The 18,565-nt window shown below is 44.2% G+C and overlaps 1 protein-coding gene across 2 annotated transcripts in view; it reads right to left on the bottom strand.

Moving 5' to 3' along the window:
- Positions 1–1,476: 1,476 nt before the first annotated feature.
- LOC120982458 (cytochrome c oxidase assembly protein COX16 homolog, mitochondrial) overlaps positions 1,477–18,565 on the bottom strand; it is a 93,055-nt gene continuing 75,966 nt past the window's right edge. For both annotated transcript variants that reach the window (XM_040412615.1, XM_040412614.1), the window contains exon 4: positions 1,477–1,831. In XM_040412615.1, the coding sequence (XP_040268549.1) occupies positions 1,718–1,831 (114 nt within the window). In that variant the 3' untranslated portion in view covers positions 1,477–1,717. The remainder of the gene's footprint in view (positions 1,832–18,565) is intronic.

Below are 18,565 nucleotides of genomic sequence, written 5' to 3'. Positions count from 1 at the left end.
ACTGGAAAACCCTACATGTTAAAGACTATGGACATTATCGGGGGAATTTTTTATAATGATGTTTTACTCATTTTACTAAAACTCAGTTTTTTACTATTGGTCTTTATTAGAAATGTTCAGCAGTTTTTGTGATAAATGCACTTAAAAATCTGTCTATTTTCAGACTGTCCCTCCGGAGATCCGTCAGCGGACGGCTCATATGAAGCCTTATTTCTCATCTCCTGACCTCATGAACACTCATTTAAAGGGATTCTGTCATCAGAAATGAGCCCTATAAGCTAAACATATGGCGATGTCCCTTGTAAAACACTGAATCCTAAAGTGAGTTTATCAAATGCCCCTGTGGCTCTATATTCCTAAAAAAGCGGTTTATATCACCTGTCAATCACTTCAAAATGTGTCCAAGGGGACGTCTCATGGTGAAAGGTGCCCGGCTGCAGCCATGTCGTTTAGGTGCCCAGCGCCGCCTTCTGAGCTGAAATCGCCGCCCTCCCTTTCATGCGATCCGCCTACCTCACGTCATCACTGCCTCTCTAACCACCGCTCGCTTCATCCAGATCCCGCGCGTGCGCACTAGGTATATCCTGGTGCGGACTACTGGCAGTGGCCTCGTATATCGAAGTGACCATGCGCCGGCCGGCGCACTTTGCTCAAACCTCCACTGACTGCCCTATTACAGCCCATCCCAGCCATCCAACCGCCTACAGCCTGGTTCAATGCTCGCGGGATCTGGATGAAGCGAGCGGTGGTTAGAGAGGCAGTGATGACGTGAGGTAGGCGGATCGCATGAAAGGGAGGGCGGCGATTTCAGCTCAGAAGGCGGCGCTGGGCACCTAAACGACATGGCTGCAGCCGGGCACCTTTCACCATGAGACGTCCCCTTGGACACATTTTGAAGTGATTGACAGGTGATATAAACCGCTTTTTTAGGAATATAGAGCCACAGGGGCATTTGATAAACTCACTTTAGGATTCTGTGTTTTACAAGGGACATCGCCATATGTTTAGCTTATAGGGCTCATTTCTGATGACAGAATCCCTTTAAGCCATATTGTTAGCAGTTTGATAAGAGTTTAGCTATAATGAGTGTCTATGAGGTCAGGAGATCAGAGATAAGGCTTCACATGAGCCTTCAGAAGACAAAATTCAGGAGGCACAGTCTGTAAACAGACTTTAGATTAGATAGATAACAGATTTTTAACCGCACGTCTCACAAAAACTGTTGAACATTTTTAGTAAAGTCCAATTGAATAAATTATTTTTTAGCCCAAAATGAGTAAAATGCAATCATTATTTCCCTGAAGGTGTCAATAGCCTTTAAATGCCTTACTTCACATGGGAAGCATCTTTCGTCTTTTCCCTGCCTGGCTGCAGTGTCTACAATTTATACCACTGGTCCTATGTGGAAGATTTAATATTCTGTTTGCAGCAAATCATGTGCAGAAGTCTGAAAAAAAAAGGACTTGAAGTGCAGGATTGAATAGAAAATAGTTTAATATTATGCAGAAGCAGGCTGAAATACAATCACAGTTAGGGTCCACGCTTCGTCAAGGTCTACCTGCTGAAGAGATGGGATACATTTTTGGGGACTGGTGGAGCATGTTTGTTATTTGAGGCATGGGGATGCCAGAAGACATGAGATGATGTGGATGAAATGGAATAAATTCATGGTTTCTGTCCCCTCCCCCCCCCCCCCTCCATTTCAATCCATTACAATTTAGGTCTCTTTGGTGTCGCTTGTCCTCTGTTGGTCTTGGTACGATTTAGAGTCCTCCCATGGACGAGGACCTCGGATGTTTTTCCATTCGGCAAATGACTTCTCCTTAAATTTCTGCAGAAAACATAAGACAAACCAGCTGGTAATAGTATGGCACAAACAGCAGGAAAAAAAAACCCATAGGATTCAGAGCATTTAGACCTTGACAGATAAATGATAAGCAAAAAGCACGTCCAAGTAAAATACAGGTTGTACTAAAGTGCACAATAAGCAGCGGCAGGACTTGGTATTCTCGCGATTACCGGTATATCTAAAAATCCAGTAGCACTAAATGCACATACGGATTTTGGAAGCAAAAATCTGAATTTGACTAAATAGGTAACATTGGTTTATATGGGAAATTCTAATAATTTTATTATTCAAAATATAACATGTCAAAAGCTAATCTAGTTGATTATGTACGGCGGGAGTCACGCTGGGAATCGAGGTCAGTCATTCGAAAATAAATGTGCGTATGTGATATATGAGGGAACACCCACATGACAATGCAAACACCTCCTGTAATGGTTTCTATTCATACTAGTGCAGACCACATGTCGTTTCAGGTGCATTGTCCTCGAGGGGAGGTGATCTCTTCATTCTGGGGGAGCCCTTCCTTAGTAGGGTGGGGCAACATTTTTAGCAAATGAGTTGTTTGCCTTCACACCAAGGCGAATGACAGTGATCAGCGATAGATTCGTCTCTAGAAACGGATGCAACTTTTTGCCAGGCTGAAGAAATTAGAGCTTCGAACCGGTAGGCCTACCGAGTTTTACTAGATGGCTGGTACTTCAGGTACTATAGCGAGTCTGATGCTTCAAGGACTCCTACGTATATGGTTGGCACAATGGAGGGACACTCTGCGGCTGTATTGCTGTGAGGCTGACACCATGTCACCGATGAGTAATGTCAACTTTTTCTCAATAATATGACCACATATGGTTTAAAAGGGTTTTTCTAAGACTTTAGAACTGGTGATCTATCCTCTGATAGGGTAGATCCAACACCTGGGTCCCCCACCAACAGTGGCGGATTATAATTGGGGCGTTTGGGTCCGACCCAAACGCCCACAAACTACGGCAGGGCACGGGAGCGCATGGTTCCCTGTCCTGCCGCTGTCCGCTGATCACCGCCATAGGCTTCAGGCCTAGTAGGCCTGAAGCCTATGCGGTAGTAAAATCCCGGCGCAGGTGGGCGTGATGACGTCATCACGCCGCGCCTGTGCCCGAACGCAGCATGCTGATGTGTGTGCACAGTGCGCCTGCACCATCTAGGAGTGAGCGCCAACTGGGACACAGGTAAGTATTAGCTTTTATTTTTTGTGTGCCAACTGCCAACTTTGGGAGACATTACTTAAGGGAAAGTGGGGGGCAAACTAATACTGTGGGGGACAATTAATACTGTGGGGGCAAATTACTACCATGGGGGGAATTAATACTGTGGGGGCAGTGTGGAGAAATTAATACTGTGGGGCCAGTGTGGGGGGCAAATTACTCTATGGATGGCAGTGTCTGGGCAAATTATCTAATGGGGGGCAGTGTGTGGGGTTATTACTTGATGGGGCCAGTGTGGGGGGCAAATTACTTTGTGGGGGGAATTACTACATGGGAGGCAGTGTGGAAGAAATTACTGTATGGAGCAGTGGGGGGGGGATTACTATATGAGGACAGTGGGGGGGGATTTCCATATGGGGGCAGTGTAGGGGGGTTTCTATTAGGGGACCTTATTTTTGGGGACACTATACAGGCATTATTACCTGGAGCACAATATAGGGCAGTGATGGCGAACCTATGGCACGGGTGCCAGAGGCGGCACTCAGAGCCCTCTCTGTGGGCACCCGCGCCTTGGAAAAAGTCTATGGCGTACCAATATGCTTTAGACTTTTCCTGTTATTCATCAGCACAGGACGCACTATGAACAGCACAGGCAGCACACTGAATGTAGGCAGGATATTATAGCTAAATGGTAAAGTACATGGAAGATATACTATATTGGTATTCAGGTTAAATTGCCGTGTTAGCACTTTGCGATAAATAAGTGGGTATTTGGTTGCAGTTTGGGCACTCGGTCTCTAAAAGGTTCACCATCACTGATATAAGGTGTTATTACTGGGGGCACTCTAGGGGACATTATAATTGCTGTAGACACTATAGGGACCTTTGGGGTAATTTATCAAACTGGTGTAAAGTAGAACTGGGTGAGTTACCTATTGCAACAGATTTCACCTTTCATTTTTCACAGCTCCTTTGGAAAATGAAAGGTGGAATCTTATTGGTTGCTATGGGCACCTAAGCCAGTTGTACTTTACACCAGTTTGATAAATGACCCTAATTATGAGAACTCTAACGTGTCTGTGTAACAAACTCTGTAGAGACGAGATGCAGCTGAATTAGTCATGGCGGTTTGGGTCAAATGGAGGAGAAGAGGAAAAAGAAGATCAACATGACAGGAGATGTCACTGGATGTAACAGGTAGGTGGTGCTGTAGTCCCCTATATGTAGAGCTGGCTCACTACTGTGAGCTGCGTCTCATCTTCTCAAGTCTTTTTTTTATCATAATCGTATGTATTTTTAAATTGGCAACTAAAATTTTAATTTGTCACCTGCAGTCCTATGTAACAGCCCAGATAACAGTGATAACTTTCTGTGTGCAGATAATGTAGTAGATGTTCCATGCAATCCTATGTAACACCCCACATAACAATAGTTCACTGTGTTATGTGGGGTGTTACATAGGACTGCAGGAAACATCTATGAAATCTGTACTCAGAGAGATATCAGATGGTGGGGGTCTGAATCCTGGCACCCCCACCAATCAGCTGTTTGAGGAGACTGCGATGTTAAAGTGAGTGCCGCAGCCTCTTTGCTCATTAACAAGCACAGCTCTGTCCATTTGATAGCACTGTGCTCGGTATTACAGCTCAGACCCAATCACTCAGATGGGACAGAGCTGCACCTAGACCATGTGAACCATGTCATATGGCCTAGGAAGAGACTTTGGCGCTTACGAAGCACCGCAGCCTCTTCATACGGAAAAAAAACTAAAACTAAAATGGAGGGGGGGGGGGGGGGGTCCGAATTGGGTAGATAGCCCCAGGCCTATCCCTATCATGCACTTAATCCGCCCCTGCCCACCAATCAGCTATTTGTGAAGGCAGCGGCGCTCACTGGGGCTAAGCTGCGGCTAGGCCAAGTGACCGATGAACATGAGCGAGCGCAGATGTCTTCTCAAACAGCTGATCGGCAGGGGTCCCAGGTGTCGGCCCCCCACTGATCAGATACGGATGAACTATACAGGAAAACCCCTTTAACAGATGTGACCAAAGCATTCAAGGGTAGGACTTAAAGGAAATGTTTAAAAAATATTTTTTTCTGCCAGTTAAAATCTGATAGCAACACGTATCCTTTTTTTTAATCTGTTTTTTATTTTCGGATGACAGATTTTTTTAATTCTATTTCCTGAAGATGATTATGGGGACAGCCATCTTGCCTGAGCTGTTCCTAAAGTGGTTATGCAGTACATATTAATGACCTATCCTCAGGATAGGACAGCGGTTGGACCCCCACTGATCAGATATTGATGATCTATTCTGAGGATAGGTCATCATTATGTACAGGCTGCACAACCCCTTTAACGGCATTTAGAAAGCATTTAAAGAATTGCTTTACGGCAGCCCCGTGGGCCATAGACACAATGGACAGGAGGGGACCTCACTGACTTCTATAGGAGAGTTTTCTAGGTATGCTCTGTGACCTGTGCAGAGGTCATGTAGGAGTAGATGCGCTTTGACAATCACGTATTGTGAATGGAGGATCCTGTGTTATCTATACACACAGGTGATACCGTATATGTTGTTCTAAACCTGCCTGTAATGATAAGCAGTAAAGTGATCTGTACAGACCAAGAAGTGGCGCCTATTATTAGGCCTAGCGGCCAGTATGAAAATTGCTGGATTTTATTTATGTTTTTTTTCTCCAAATATAGACATTGACATGGAAAATTATAAATAACATCAACAAAAATTCTTTACAAATGTGTTAAAAAAAAAAACGTGACGTAAACAATAGGTCATTTCTAACGACACCTTGCCTTTAAATATGCAAACACTTGTTATGGCATCCAGTGTGCACCACAAGTACCCCTTCCTGATCTTAAGATTGGCAAAGATATTATAGATGTCACCCACTTATTGTTTTAGGAATAAATAAAAAAAAAGGGTCAGTTTTTAGTAATAAAAAAAAAAAAAGAAGAAGAAGAAAACAAACATATAGCCATCAGCACCCCGAGGCACAGCTCGGCAATACATTTACAAAGATACCTGCAGAGATATTTTAAACTACATTATAGAATGACCTGTGGGCTAAAAACATGAGAACACATAAAAAGTAGCTAGGAGAAGTCATGAAAAATGATTCTCTCTGGCACAGGAGACTGGAAATTCTTCATCCGGCTCTGCTATAATATGTGAGACCGGCTGCCGTCTACACAGAGCAGATAAAGTAGGAAACAAGGTATTAAGGGATGACAGTGTGTCAGCGGCTGGATATAAACCTAGAACACATATACAGAGATGTCAGGTGTATCCCTATGGCAAATAGATAGCTGCAATTTATTCCCTTCATAGGCCCAATATCACAGGACTCCGCTCAGTCACTTTCATATCTCCAGTTTATTAATATATCCAGGCACGCACCTACACCTAAATTTATATTAATACAGTCTATGTCTATCTATCCATTGTAAGAAGGTACAAGGAATCATCGTGGATGATAGGCGATAGGTCAATGAGGTTTTTGGTCTCGATGGAGTAAGAGCCAGTTTTCATGTGTCAGCAGCAGTTGCTGTGTGACACCTTGCTATCTAGTATGGCTGTAAATAGCTGATCCGGGACGGCTCTTACTGGGAGTAGTCAAAGTGCTGGGTGGGTGACTACTCCCCACGGTCTAGGCCGGTTTTGACAGGCCTATAAAAAACAGCCAGCAGTGTCAGGTGGGTGGACTACTCTTCTCTGACACTGGAGCTGTGTGAAACTCTGCTGAGATCTGAGGCCTGTGTGTGGGCTGAAAGCTGAAGACAGTGTGTCGGGAGAGCAGGCCGCCGAAAGCCTGGACTTTCTGAGGCTGAGCATTCAGTCGGGTGTGGATTAAACACCCAGGATCAAAGGTGAATGTTTTTCTGTATGAACTGTTTTGGGTGTGAGCCAACACCAATACTAAAAATGGACTGTCATAGTGTGAACCTGCAACTAGTATGAATAAACACTGCAGTTTTTGAGTTACAAACGTTTCTTTGCCTCTATACTGCACCCGCTTGTGCTGTCTACCAGAGCGTATCCCCACACCATTCAGATATTAGATTGTGAGAGGAAGGCATTGCAAGGCTGGTGTGGCTTCAAACAAGTGCAACCTGATAGTTTGATTAAAGGGCATCTGTCAGCAGATTTGTACCTATGACACTGGCTGACTTGTTACATGTGCGCTTGGCAGCTGAAGACATCTGTGTTGGTCCCATCTTCATATGTGCCTGTAATGCTGAGAAACATTATGTTTAATATATGCTATTAGCCTCTAAGAGCAACGGGGGCGTTGCCATTACACCGAGAGGCTCTGCTCTCACTGCAAGTGCCACACCCTCTGCACTTGATTGATGTTTACACTGCCTGGCCTGCAGTCAAAGTGCAGAGGGGGCGTGGTAGTTGCAGAGAGAGCAGAGCCTCTAGGTGTAATGACAACGCCCCCGTTGCTCCTAGAGGCTCATTTGCATATATTAAAACATCGTTTTTCTCAGCAATGCAGACACATATGAACATGGAACTAACACAGATGCCTTCAGCTGCCAAATGCACATGTAACAGGTCAGCCAGTTTCATAGGTAAAAATCTGCTGTCAGATGCCCTTTACAGGGGTCCTGTACCTTTTGAGCAATTATGATCTATCCTCAGTACAGATCATCAGCATCTAATTGGTGGGGGGCTGACACTCGGGACTCCTGAGGATCAGCTGTTTGAGAAGGCAGCGATGCTCGCAGTAGCACCGCTGTCTTCTCACTGTTTCCCGCAGGGTTAGTGACATCACGACTATTACCATTGGCCTGGGCGCGGTTCAGCCCTGTTCACTTTAATGGGGCCAAGCCACGCCCAGGTCAGTGATACTAGTCGTGATGTCCCTGGGTATGCAGGAAACAGCTTTGTTACTGTAAGCGCCGCCACCCTCTCAAACAGCTGTTCGGCGGGGGTCCCATGTTTCGGACCTTTGCCGATCAGATGCTGATGATCTATCCACGGATAGATCATCAGTAATCAAAAGGTAGAGAACCCCTTTAACTTTTGTTTTTTCTTCATATGGAATAACGCATTTCAGGCCAGCTCCTTTATCAAATTATAACACTGATACTAGACCATTCAGAAAAAGAGCCAAGAACGAGAATCTGGCCGCGGCTTCTACTGCTTTACACGATCACATGAGAGCAGTGCCTCAACCTGCAGTAATTTGACCCGATTGTGTAATTTCCATATTTTTTCCTTTTACTGCACGTTGGTGCCCATGAAATGATGTCCCATACTTGTCTTTCTTTGAGATGCACCGGGCAAACATACTACGACTGCCGATCCCCATTGTGTTTTATCCACATACAGATACTGTAACCGCACTATGGTAGAAGGGAACGAACACAGTTCTGAATCTAGCTTTAGGCATACATAAAAAAAAAAAAACATTTTACAACTCAACGACAGATTTATTGCATTTACCACGTACATCATTTGTAAGGTTGTTGAAAAGGGGATTTTTCTCTTAAAAGGGAACACCATCGGGGAATATCTGACTGCTGGGACTCCACCGATCACTAAATGCAGGTCAGCGGCAGTGGCCATGCATACACCTCTATGGGAGGTACGGAAAGTACGGTATATGTTTGCCTAAGCTGTGGATAAGTGACGAATATTGGTTGCTGAAATACCCCTTAGCAGGGGCATACACAGGTATCTTAGGGCCCCATAGCAAAACTCAGTATGGGCACCCTGCACCTAGTTTCCAAGTGTACGTGTGTCACTCCCAGGCAATGCAGAACATGCGCATCTCCTTAGATTTAATTTTTTTTAATCTAGTGGAAGAAATTTTTATACAAATTGTAATTTTAAAATATGTTGCCTTTGATTTCACCCATTTTATCTGACTTTTAAGTTGGAAAGAGTGTAAAAGATGCTTCAAATATATTGCGCTCATTCTGAACACCATATTTCTCAATGTATTTACACCAGAAAACTGGCAAAAATACACTGATAGGGGGGCGCATGCGCGCGGCTTGCAGCGAAGACATGGCTCTGTGAGCACCGCTCCGACCGCTGAAAATTTCCCTACAACAGCGCCGTTTAATCGGCTCCACAAGCCCTGAGCACTCATGCAGGGGTCACAGAAGGCTGCCTGAGGCAAGAGGGGAGCTAAAATCCCAGGAACACCGGCTGCATCACAGACCTTACCGGAGATTTTCCGGAGCACGAGGCATTCCATCATGGCGAACAAGGCAGTGTCCCCAGCAAGCCCAGCCTCCTCTATTGAGAGCGAACCTCGCGCAGACGCTGCAACTTCACAAACAGGTCAGGCAGATCTCTATGCTAATATAGCAAACCTCTTTAGAACCGAACTTTCAGAGGCGGTTGCGGAATCCGTCAGATAAATGATCTGGGGAACAGGGTCTCGGACCTGGAGTCCAAAGCGGACGAACTATCTGACGCCATAGGTGCCGACAGGGAGGACATTGACTCACACTCTCTCCAATTACAAGCACTTGAATCGAAGCTTGAAGATTTGGAGAACAGGTCCAGGGGAGGGAACCTGCGGATCCGGGGTTTACCCGAGTCCTTCCAGGACCTCCCAACCACTATGGGCTCACTGTTTGCCACTTTACTGCCCCAGGGCCAACCGAGTGAGTTGCGGATGGACAGAATACATAGGGCCCTAAGAAAACCGAGAGTCCCGGACACCCCTAGAGATGTGGTTCTGAAATTCCACCACCCTGAAGTGAGGGACATGATTCTAAATGCCGCAAGAAATATGTCAGCCCTGCCTGACCTCCCGCCCGCGGTGCACCTTTATGCGGACTTAGCGCCTACAACGCTTCGGAAGTGCAGGGAAATGAGGCCTGTGACACAGGCGCTACAACAAGCACAAGTGCGCTACAGATGGGGGTTCCCCTTCGCCCTGTCTTTTCAACTGAACTCTCGCTCCTATACAGTTCATACCCCAGATGAAGGGATTTAAAAATTACGCCAAGCTGGATTAAGGGTGGATAGCATGGAGAGACCAACTGCACCTCCAAGGCCCCAACGCCTGGCCAGAGTCTGGACTCGGGTTCCCACCACCGCTTCATCAGCGAGTAAATCCCCGGGACACTGAGCGAGTTGATCTGACTCACGCCTCCATGTCCATGGAAGAACGGGACACTAATCCAGCGTGTCATGTTATCACTCGTGATCATCCCTTCACTGGGCCCCCCGTGCAGCCTGGTATTGTTTTTTGATTTTGGCCTCCTGCACGAGTATCGCTCAGGTTATCCGATAGGGACACAGCGAATCGGATTTTCATGTTGCCTATCGTTGTTGGGCTTTTTCTTGTGGATCCAGGGATAGATATTATTCCCCTGACACCCACATCTGGCCCACTTGTTTTTGCTGGCCATATTGGGCGCAGCCATTCCTGCTGTCTAACAGCATTGTTAGATTTATTGTCATTTATGTTTGTTAGTTTAATTGTCTTCATTGAGATCCTTGCTCTCACCGTTAACTACATTATATGGTCTATACAATTTGATATACTAAGCTTCACTATATATTGCTGGGATTATGTGTAAGTTATTGTCACACAATGTACGGGGTCTGAACTCCCCAAGGAAACGCAAAAACGGCCCTTACATCCTATCTTAGGCATAATCCAGATATAATATGTATACAGGAAACGCATTTTACACCTACCTCCCATCCCAAATTCTTCCATCCCCGCTACTCCAGATTCTTCTCTTCCACGTTTCGCACCAAAAGTAGGGGAGTAGTCACTCTTTTGCGGAATTCTTTTCCGTTCCAGATAACTAATCATATCTCTGATCAAGAGGGGCGCTATGTTATCTTGCTAGGTAAATTTGAGGGGAAAATAATGTGTATGCTCCAACTGAAGACCCGATTACCTTTTTTCACTCAAATGTACCACATACTTGAAACACTACGGTATGATGAATTAATGTGGGCAGGGGACTTCAACTTTGTAAAAAATCCCTAACTGGATCGCTCCTCACCTCCTAACGCCCCGCTGCCCAAGGAACCCAGATTAAGAATGTTATGGAATCCCTTTCCATTGCTGACTCCTGGAGGGAACACAACAGCACTCAGAGAGAAGCTATACTTACTATTCACCCGCTCATCACCTATATACCCGAATCGATTTGGTCCTGATCTCCACATCCCTCCTACCGCTTTTAGCTTACTGCAGACACCAAGTGGTGTCCTGGTCTGATCACAATTTGGTTGTTTTGGACGTAACCCCATCTACCCCCACAAGTCGTCTCTTCACATGGAGACTTAATGAATCATTATTGTCCAGACCTGCCGTGCGTGACTGGCTCCAGGATAATTTAAAGCAATTTCTCCTGGAAAACACTGACCCAGATATCGACCCTATTGTGGTCTGGCTATCTCACAAAGCTTTTATGAGGGGTCAAATTATCAAGGAAGCCTCACTTTTAAAAAGAGAGAGACATGCTATCCTACTAAACTTTGAGTCCAAACTTAGTAGACTAGTAAGGGCCCATCAAAGAGCTCCCTCATTGTACCTGCTTAGAGAAATAAAAAACGCCAAACTACAAATAAACTTGATTCACAAACCATACGGAAAAAGCTTTACGTTGGACCGCATCCTATTACTATAAATACGCTAACAAACCTGACAAGATGTTGGCCCGTCAACTTAAAGCTAGACAAAAAATTAACCAGGTGTTTCAGATTCGCTCAAGGTCAGGACAGGTATCCTCCAACCCAGAAACCATATACAAAACCTTTCACACATTTTACCAACAACTCTATGCTAAGCCGGGGAGTAGACAGGGACAAGTGGATAGCAATTTCCTGAACTCTATCAGGTTACCACAGGTATCGCCCGAAGCAGTGAATGACTTAGGCAAAGCAATAGTGGACGAGGAAGTGGAACTCACAATTAAGGCCTTAAAATTGGGTAAAGCACCTGGCCCAGACGGTCTATCACCCCCCTACTATAAAAAATTAGCTTCACTGTTGACCCCCCATATCACCAAATTTTGTAACCATATTATGCAAGGTAATATCCCTCACCCCGAATTCCTAGCTGCCAACATTACGGTCATTCCCAAGCCCAAGAAAGTTCACCTATCTCCGTCTAATTATAGGCCGATATCATTATTGAACCTAGATACAAAAATTCTCACATCCATCCTTGCTCGGCAACCTCATAATCTTCTCCCTAATCTGATTGATAAAGACCAGGTAGGATTTATTCCAGGTAGGGAAGCCCCCGATAACATCCGAAAAATCCTTAATCTGATCCAGGTAGCAAATAAACGGACCACTCTGTTAGCTGTCCTGGCTCTCGACATAGAAAAGGCTTTTGATTCTGTCACATGGGATTATTTACATCATGTCCTTCAGTCGATGGGTATTAGAGGTCCATTTGTGCAGGCTGGTAACGGCCAAAGGGTGAGAAAGGCGCTCATAGGGTAAGTAAATCGAGGTACAACAGCTTCCTTCAAAGAGCTGGTGGATGCGATAGACTTACCTGTTATGGTTGCACCGAAGTTAAGTGCAACCGTATTGCAGGTGAGCTGTAAAGTATAAAAGGTGCAGGTCGGTGCTGCCAGATGTGTCAAGAAGCCCCTTGGGACGAAGGCCAAGTCGCCACTATATATATTGGAAAAAGTATCTTAGCTTGTCACTGTGGAGTGATCAAGATGGTAGACGATCATAAGGCGCATTACCACGACCCGGTACAGGATACAATAAAGTTTATTTTGAGACAACGCGTTTCGGGGTCTCGACGGCCCCTTTATCAAGTCTACATGGAACATAGATAATAGGAAAAGTACAGTAGAAAATAATAATAATAATAATAATAATAAATAAAAACATATATATTGCATCCTGTACCGGGTCATGGTAATGCGCCTTATGATCGTCTACCAGCTTGATCACTCCACAGTGACAAGCTAAGATACTTCTTCCATTTGTGCAGGCAGTCAGGGCCCTTTATTCCACTCCGGTTGCCTACCTTAAGCTTCCGTCCATAAACCCTGCTCCCATCCAAATACTAAGGGGTACACGCCAGGGGTGCCCCCTCTCCCTGGCTCTCTTTGCTTTAGCAATGGAGCCCCTTGCCATTTCTATCAGGAAGGAGCAGAATGTTACGGGGATCAAAGTAGGAAACACGGAACACAAGCTGAGCTTGTTTGTGGACGACCTCCTCTTATCCCTTACAAACCCTCTTGTTTCACTACCAAACCTTTTACAAATCCTGAAATCCTTTTCAGAAGCCTCTGGGCTTCATATCAATCATCAAAAATCAGAGCTTATGTTATGCAATGCCTCCCCATCACTAAAGTCACTCCTATTACAAAACTTCAAGTTCCAATATTCACCTAACCATATCCCATATTTGGGTACTGTAGTGCCCACCCAACCTCACATGATGTATAAGTTGAATTATACTCCTCTATACCGTGCAATTAGAGAAGATCCTAAATCCTGGAGCACGTTACCAATATCATGGATAGGTCGCCTGCGCCGAAGACAGAAGTGAACGGCGCAGGCGCGGGATTTCGGCAGCGATGCGGCGGTCCGTGCCATCAATCAAGAGGAGCTGGGCGGGCACAACACTGGACCTGGGCGGGATAATGGGTGAGTGGACGGAGCCTCTAGGTGCTGATTTTACGCCCACATAGCACCTAGAGGCTCATTAGCATATAATAAAAGTGCTTTTTTAACAAAAAACGGCTGCAGGGACTAACGTTAGAAACATACTGTTATGTAGTGCTGACATTAGCGCATCGCTAATGTCCGTCAGCTACATAACAGTATTTCTGGTGGTAGAAACCCTTTAAGTTTTCAGGCAGTTATAGATAGTGTCAATAGGATTCTATTATATGAAAAGCTCTCAGCCATTCGTATGGACACATTTGAGGCTTTTGAAAAACTATGGGAGCCCTGGGTTTCCTCCTCCTACTCCGCCAATGTACAACAGAGTATATCGTTGTAATATTTGATGTATCTTGTATGGAGGCCTCAAGTATACTAGGCCTATAGACCACTTGAACATGTACAGTTATGATACTCTATATCATCTTCTGGCAAATAACCGCTGTAGGATCTCCCTTTGATTATTGTTAATGTAATTTTATTTTATTTCTTTGTTTTTTATTCTATGTATGAACAAAATGTCTATACCATTGGTATCTCATGATGCATTTATATGCTATAAATTTTCAATAAATCATTTGAAACATAAAAATACACTGATAAATCGCCTGCTTCTCTTCAAAGCTAAAGAGCTGGCTGCCTGCAGCCACCACTAGGGGGAGCTCAGTGAATATAACTACAATGAAAGCTGTAATAATCTCTCAAAAACCAAAAACCCGATGGCAGTCACGTACTTTCTGCCTCCCATACATCTCAATGAGAGGCAGCCCGGGTTCTGGAATTTAAATGGAACAATGGAAATTCAACTCTATGGGGCTGTCGGAGTGCTTGTACTCTGCTATCTCCAGCAGAGCCCCCGTTCTTGTGACCCGTGGGGTCCCAGCAGTCGGACCCCTGTCAGACATTTATCCCCTATAGTTATATGGTGGTATAAGTATTTTTTGCCTTTGCTTGTAATTGTATATTATTAAATACATTCGCAGCATGGCATTATCATGCCATTACTATTCTGGAATAGCAAGTATTACATCTACAAAGTGCTCAGGAAACAAATAAAATCTGAAACCAAGGCTAAAGACCACCGGCTGCCCATCTGACTACTCAAAGACATCACACAAAGCATCAGATCTAAAAGATATAAAAAACTAAATGGATGGAGATCATTAGTAAATTGCAAAGATCAGACCAAACAGCCAATGCTTTCAAGTGTCATAGCTATGTAAATAAAAGGGAACAAAATAGGCTTTTAAAAAAGTAAATAATATCCAACCTGCATTATTCTATAAAAAAGAAGACATTGCAATAATTTCAAAGCACATATGCAAAAGGAGTTACTGCCTAAAGTGGTATTACGCTTTGAGATATTAATTAAATTCCACATTTAATTAAACATGTATTATAAAGAAAAGAGGGGGGGATGGGCATGAGGTGAGTATAATAGGAGATAATAGTGGTCACTGTTTAGGTGCCCAACAACAGAGGGGCATAGATAAAGAATGCCTATGATGAAAGTGATGGCATGACTCCTGTGATGGTAATAATAATGACCACTATTATCTCTTGTTATACTCACCTCAAACAATGGGCAACGGCACCGGAGTAATAACCCCAATATAGGTCATCCTACCCTGCTTATCCCCTAAGTGTACCAACATCTACATGATCTTTTTTTTGGATCTTATTTTAATTTATTTATATATATATATATATATATATATATATATATATATATATATACACATATATTTATTTTATTTTCTTCATCTTATGGTTTACTTTTCGCTTCTTATTAATAATGCTTTTTATACTACAACCTATTACATTTTATATATAGAGGTATATATATATATATATATATATATATATATATAAGGGGTAGCTCTCTTTCAGGGGGTCACACTCACAGACATCTTCACAGACACCAGGATTTAAGGGCCAAAACTGTGTTTTATTGCGGCACGTCCGCGTAAACATAAACAGTTGTACAAAATAAACTCCTGCCCGTCTGGGCTCTACCTAAACATATAGGTTTTCTCTTCCTTTTTGCCATTATTTGCTGCATTTACATCAAGGTTAGGTTTACATGCTCTGAGTGCAGCCAAGTGCTTTACCCGTCTATCACCAAAAGCCCCACAGAAAACGAATGGAGCGCCAGGGTGCAAGCTGGACCTGCTGTTCTATTAGAATGGGGGAACGGGACTCCTGTTCTCAGGGTCGGTGGGGGTCCTATTGCACAGACCCCCACTGGATAGTGAATAACTTGTAGTAACCGGATTGCCCCTAGGGCCTGCCCTTGGTGCACCGAACAGCTAATTCAGTGCTTTTTTTCGGCTTAATGTAGAAAGGGGTCACCATAATAAAGGTACTGTTTTAATACTCCATGAAAGCCCTACTAGGCACCATGCTTGGTTAGGTATGCAAAATCATGCTGACAGACTCCCATTCAAAACAAGCCTAAATGTCCTACTTCGTCTTGGGCCTTAGGTGACAAACCGTACATTTCTTACAATCTGTTTTACATGTCCTCAGCCCAGGAAGAAATCATCTTCATTAGTCTTAGCACAGCAGATAGAAAGAGTGATGATGGCTTAGACAAATGGTGTCTCCAATGAGCATGGCTGTGTGCGAGGAATACGAGAGTGAGAAGAAGGAACAGGTGAACGTCTCACAGATCTCTCGTGTCTACAGAACCTTTGCTTCCGAAGATGAAGCTCCAGACTAGGACTGCTAACAGCTAAGTACATGTATGCACTTACACTCCATTACTTCTAATGCCTCCTCTGCATAGTATAACAGAAGTCAAACTCAAGGAGAATGTCCCTCTGTCCTTAAAAGGCATTTGTTAAAATATTTGCACCTATGACACTGGCTGACCTGTTACATGTGCACTTGGCAAAGGCCTATGCGTTGGTCCCATGATCATATGTGCCCCGATTGCAGAGAAAAATGAAGTTGCAATATATGCAAATGAGTCTCTAGGAGCAAAATGGCCGTTGCCGTTACACCTAGAGGCTCTGCTCTTTCGGCAATTGCCGCGCCCTCTGCGCTTTGACTGACCTTAGGAGGTCAGGGCCAGGCAGGTGTGATGACATTTTCACTGCCTGGTCCTGTCAAAGTGCAGAGGGTGTGGCAGTTACAGAGACAGCAGAGCCTCTAGAAGTAAAGGCAACGTCCCCGTTGCTCCTAGAGGTTAATTTGCATATATTGCAACAGGTCAGACAGTTTTAGAAGTAAAAATCTGATGACCTTTAACACGCCAAGAAAACATAGAACTAAGAAAGTCTCCCCAAAATATTTATGGGGGCACCACATTCTGCACAATGTTGGTGTTTCCTTAAAGGTATATTCCAGCCGTTAACATCTATCCATTGGATAGGTGACAAATGTTAGATCGATGGGGGTTGTGTTCATACCTCCCATAAAGGAAGCACACTCTTGACCACTGCTACATGACCCGCCACACGCATGCTGGAGAAGAACTGAGGACTGTGTATGGACAGGGGGCTAGAGGCTCATTTGCATATATTAAAACTAAAAAAAAATTCTGCAATGCAGGAACATATGAACATGGGACCAAAACAAATGCCAAGCACACATGTAACAGGTCAGCCAGTGTCACAAGTACAAATCTGCTGACAGATGCCCTTCAAGGAACATAAGCAAATAATGTTCAGCGAAGTGAGCTCTGGATGCTTCATCCGAATTCGCTTCGTTCAAAACTTCGGAATAATACTGTATGGAGATCCATTTCCGTACAGTATTAGAATGTAAGGGCTCCGATGAGCCGAAGTTAGTTATTCAAGAAGTTGCCCGTGACTTTGTCGAATAACTTCGGTAGATGATTTTTAAAGCACTTTAAAGCTTGAAACCGAACTCAGCTTCGGTTCTGAGGTACCAGTCGGAACCGATGCCAAAGTTCAGTTTCAAGTTTTAAAGTTGTATTCCACTTTAAAAATCAACTACCGAAGTTATTCAACAAAGTCACGCGCGACTTCCTGAATAACTAACTTCGGCTCATCGGAGCCCATACATTCTAATACTGTACGGAGACGTCTCTCTATACAGTATTATTCCGAAGTTTTGAAAGAAGCGACTTCGGATGAAGCATCGGAAGCTCGGTAAATATAAAGTGGCAGACGAGTTTCTGTGACAGACTAGTTCATTCCATTCTGCTTTCATCTACTCGTGACCCATTCACAGTTGTCCTCAGTCATGACCGTAGTTCAAGTGACCTTCAGTTCCATGCCCACCTTCATCCACGTGGCTTTTATTTATTGCCCTTAACATTTCCGGGCCTCCTATGCTGGAATTCACCTTTACAACTGCTGGCTAAGAAGGCTCATACTGGAGATGTACCCACCATGGGAATTATAGAGGCTGCGAGCACAAATTCCTTTACCGGGCCGCCGTGTCCTTCTCTGCATTCCATCTCTGATGACTAATCAGCAAATTAAATGCAAATGTACGATCTGTCTCACTGACAGAAATGGGCTGCCATCAAGTCTAAGGGGAGGATTAACGATCACATAGAAATACTTCTGCTCATAGAAAATCAGCAGACAGAAGCCCATGCTTTTGGAGCAATCATATACCGGTATATTAAAAAAAAAGAAAAATAAAGGATGTATTTGTCAATGTGCTGTCTGTCAAACCATGGCACCCATTAATGGGGTTTTCAATATTGATGACCTATCCTCAGATTAGGTCATCAGTATCTGAATAAGGAGATCGACATGCAGCACCATCACCACCGATCAGATGGGTGCGCTGCGGTCTCCTCACAGCGGCGTACATTATATAGCAGCTTTGCTTGGTATTGCTGCCCAGGCCCATTCATTTGAATGGGACTGAGCTGCGCCTAGGCCATGTGACCGATGAATGTT

Source organism: Bufo bufo, chromosome 11 (assembly GCF_905171765.1).
Source record: "Bufo bufo chromosome 11, aBufBuf1.1, whole genome shotgun sequence".
Lineage (NCBI taxonomy): Eukaryota > Metazoa > Chordata > Amphibia > Anura > Bufonidae > Bufo > Bufo bufo.
This window is presented reverse-complemented; position numbering and strand designations above follow the sequence as displayed.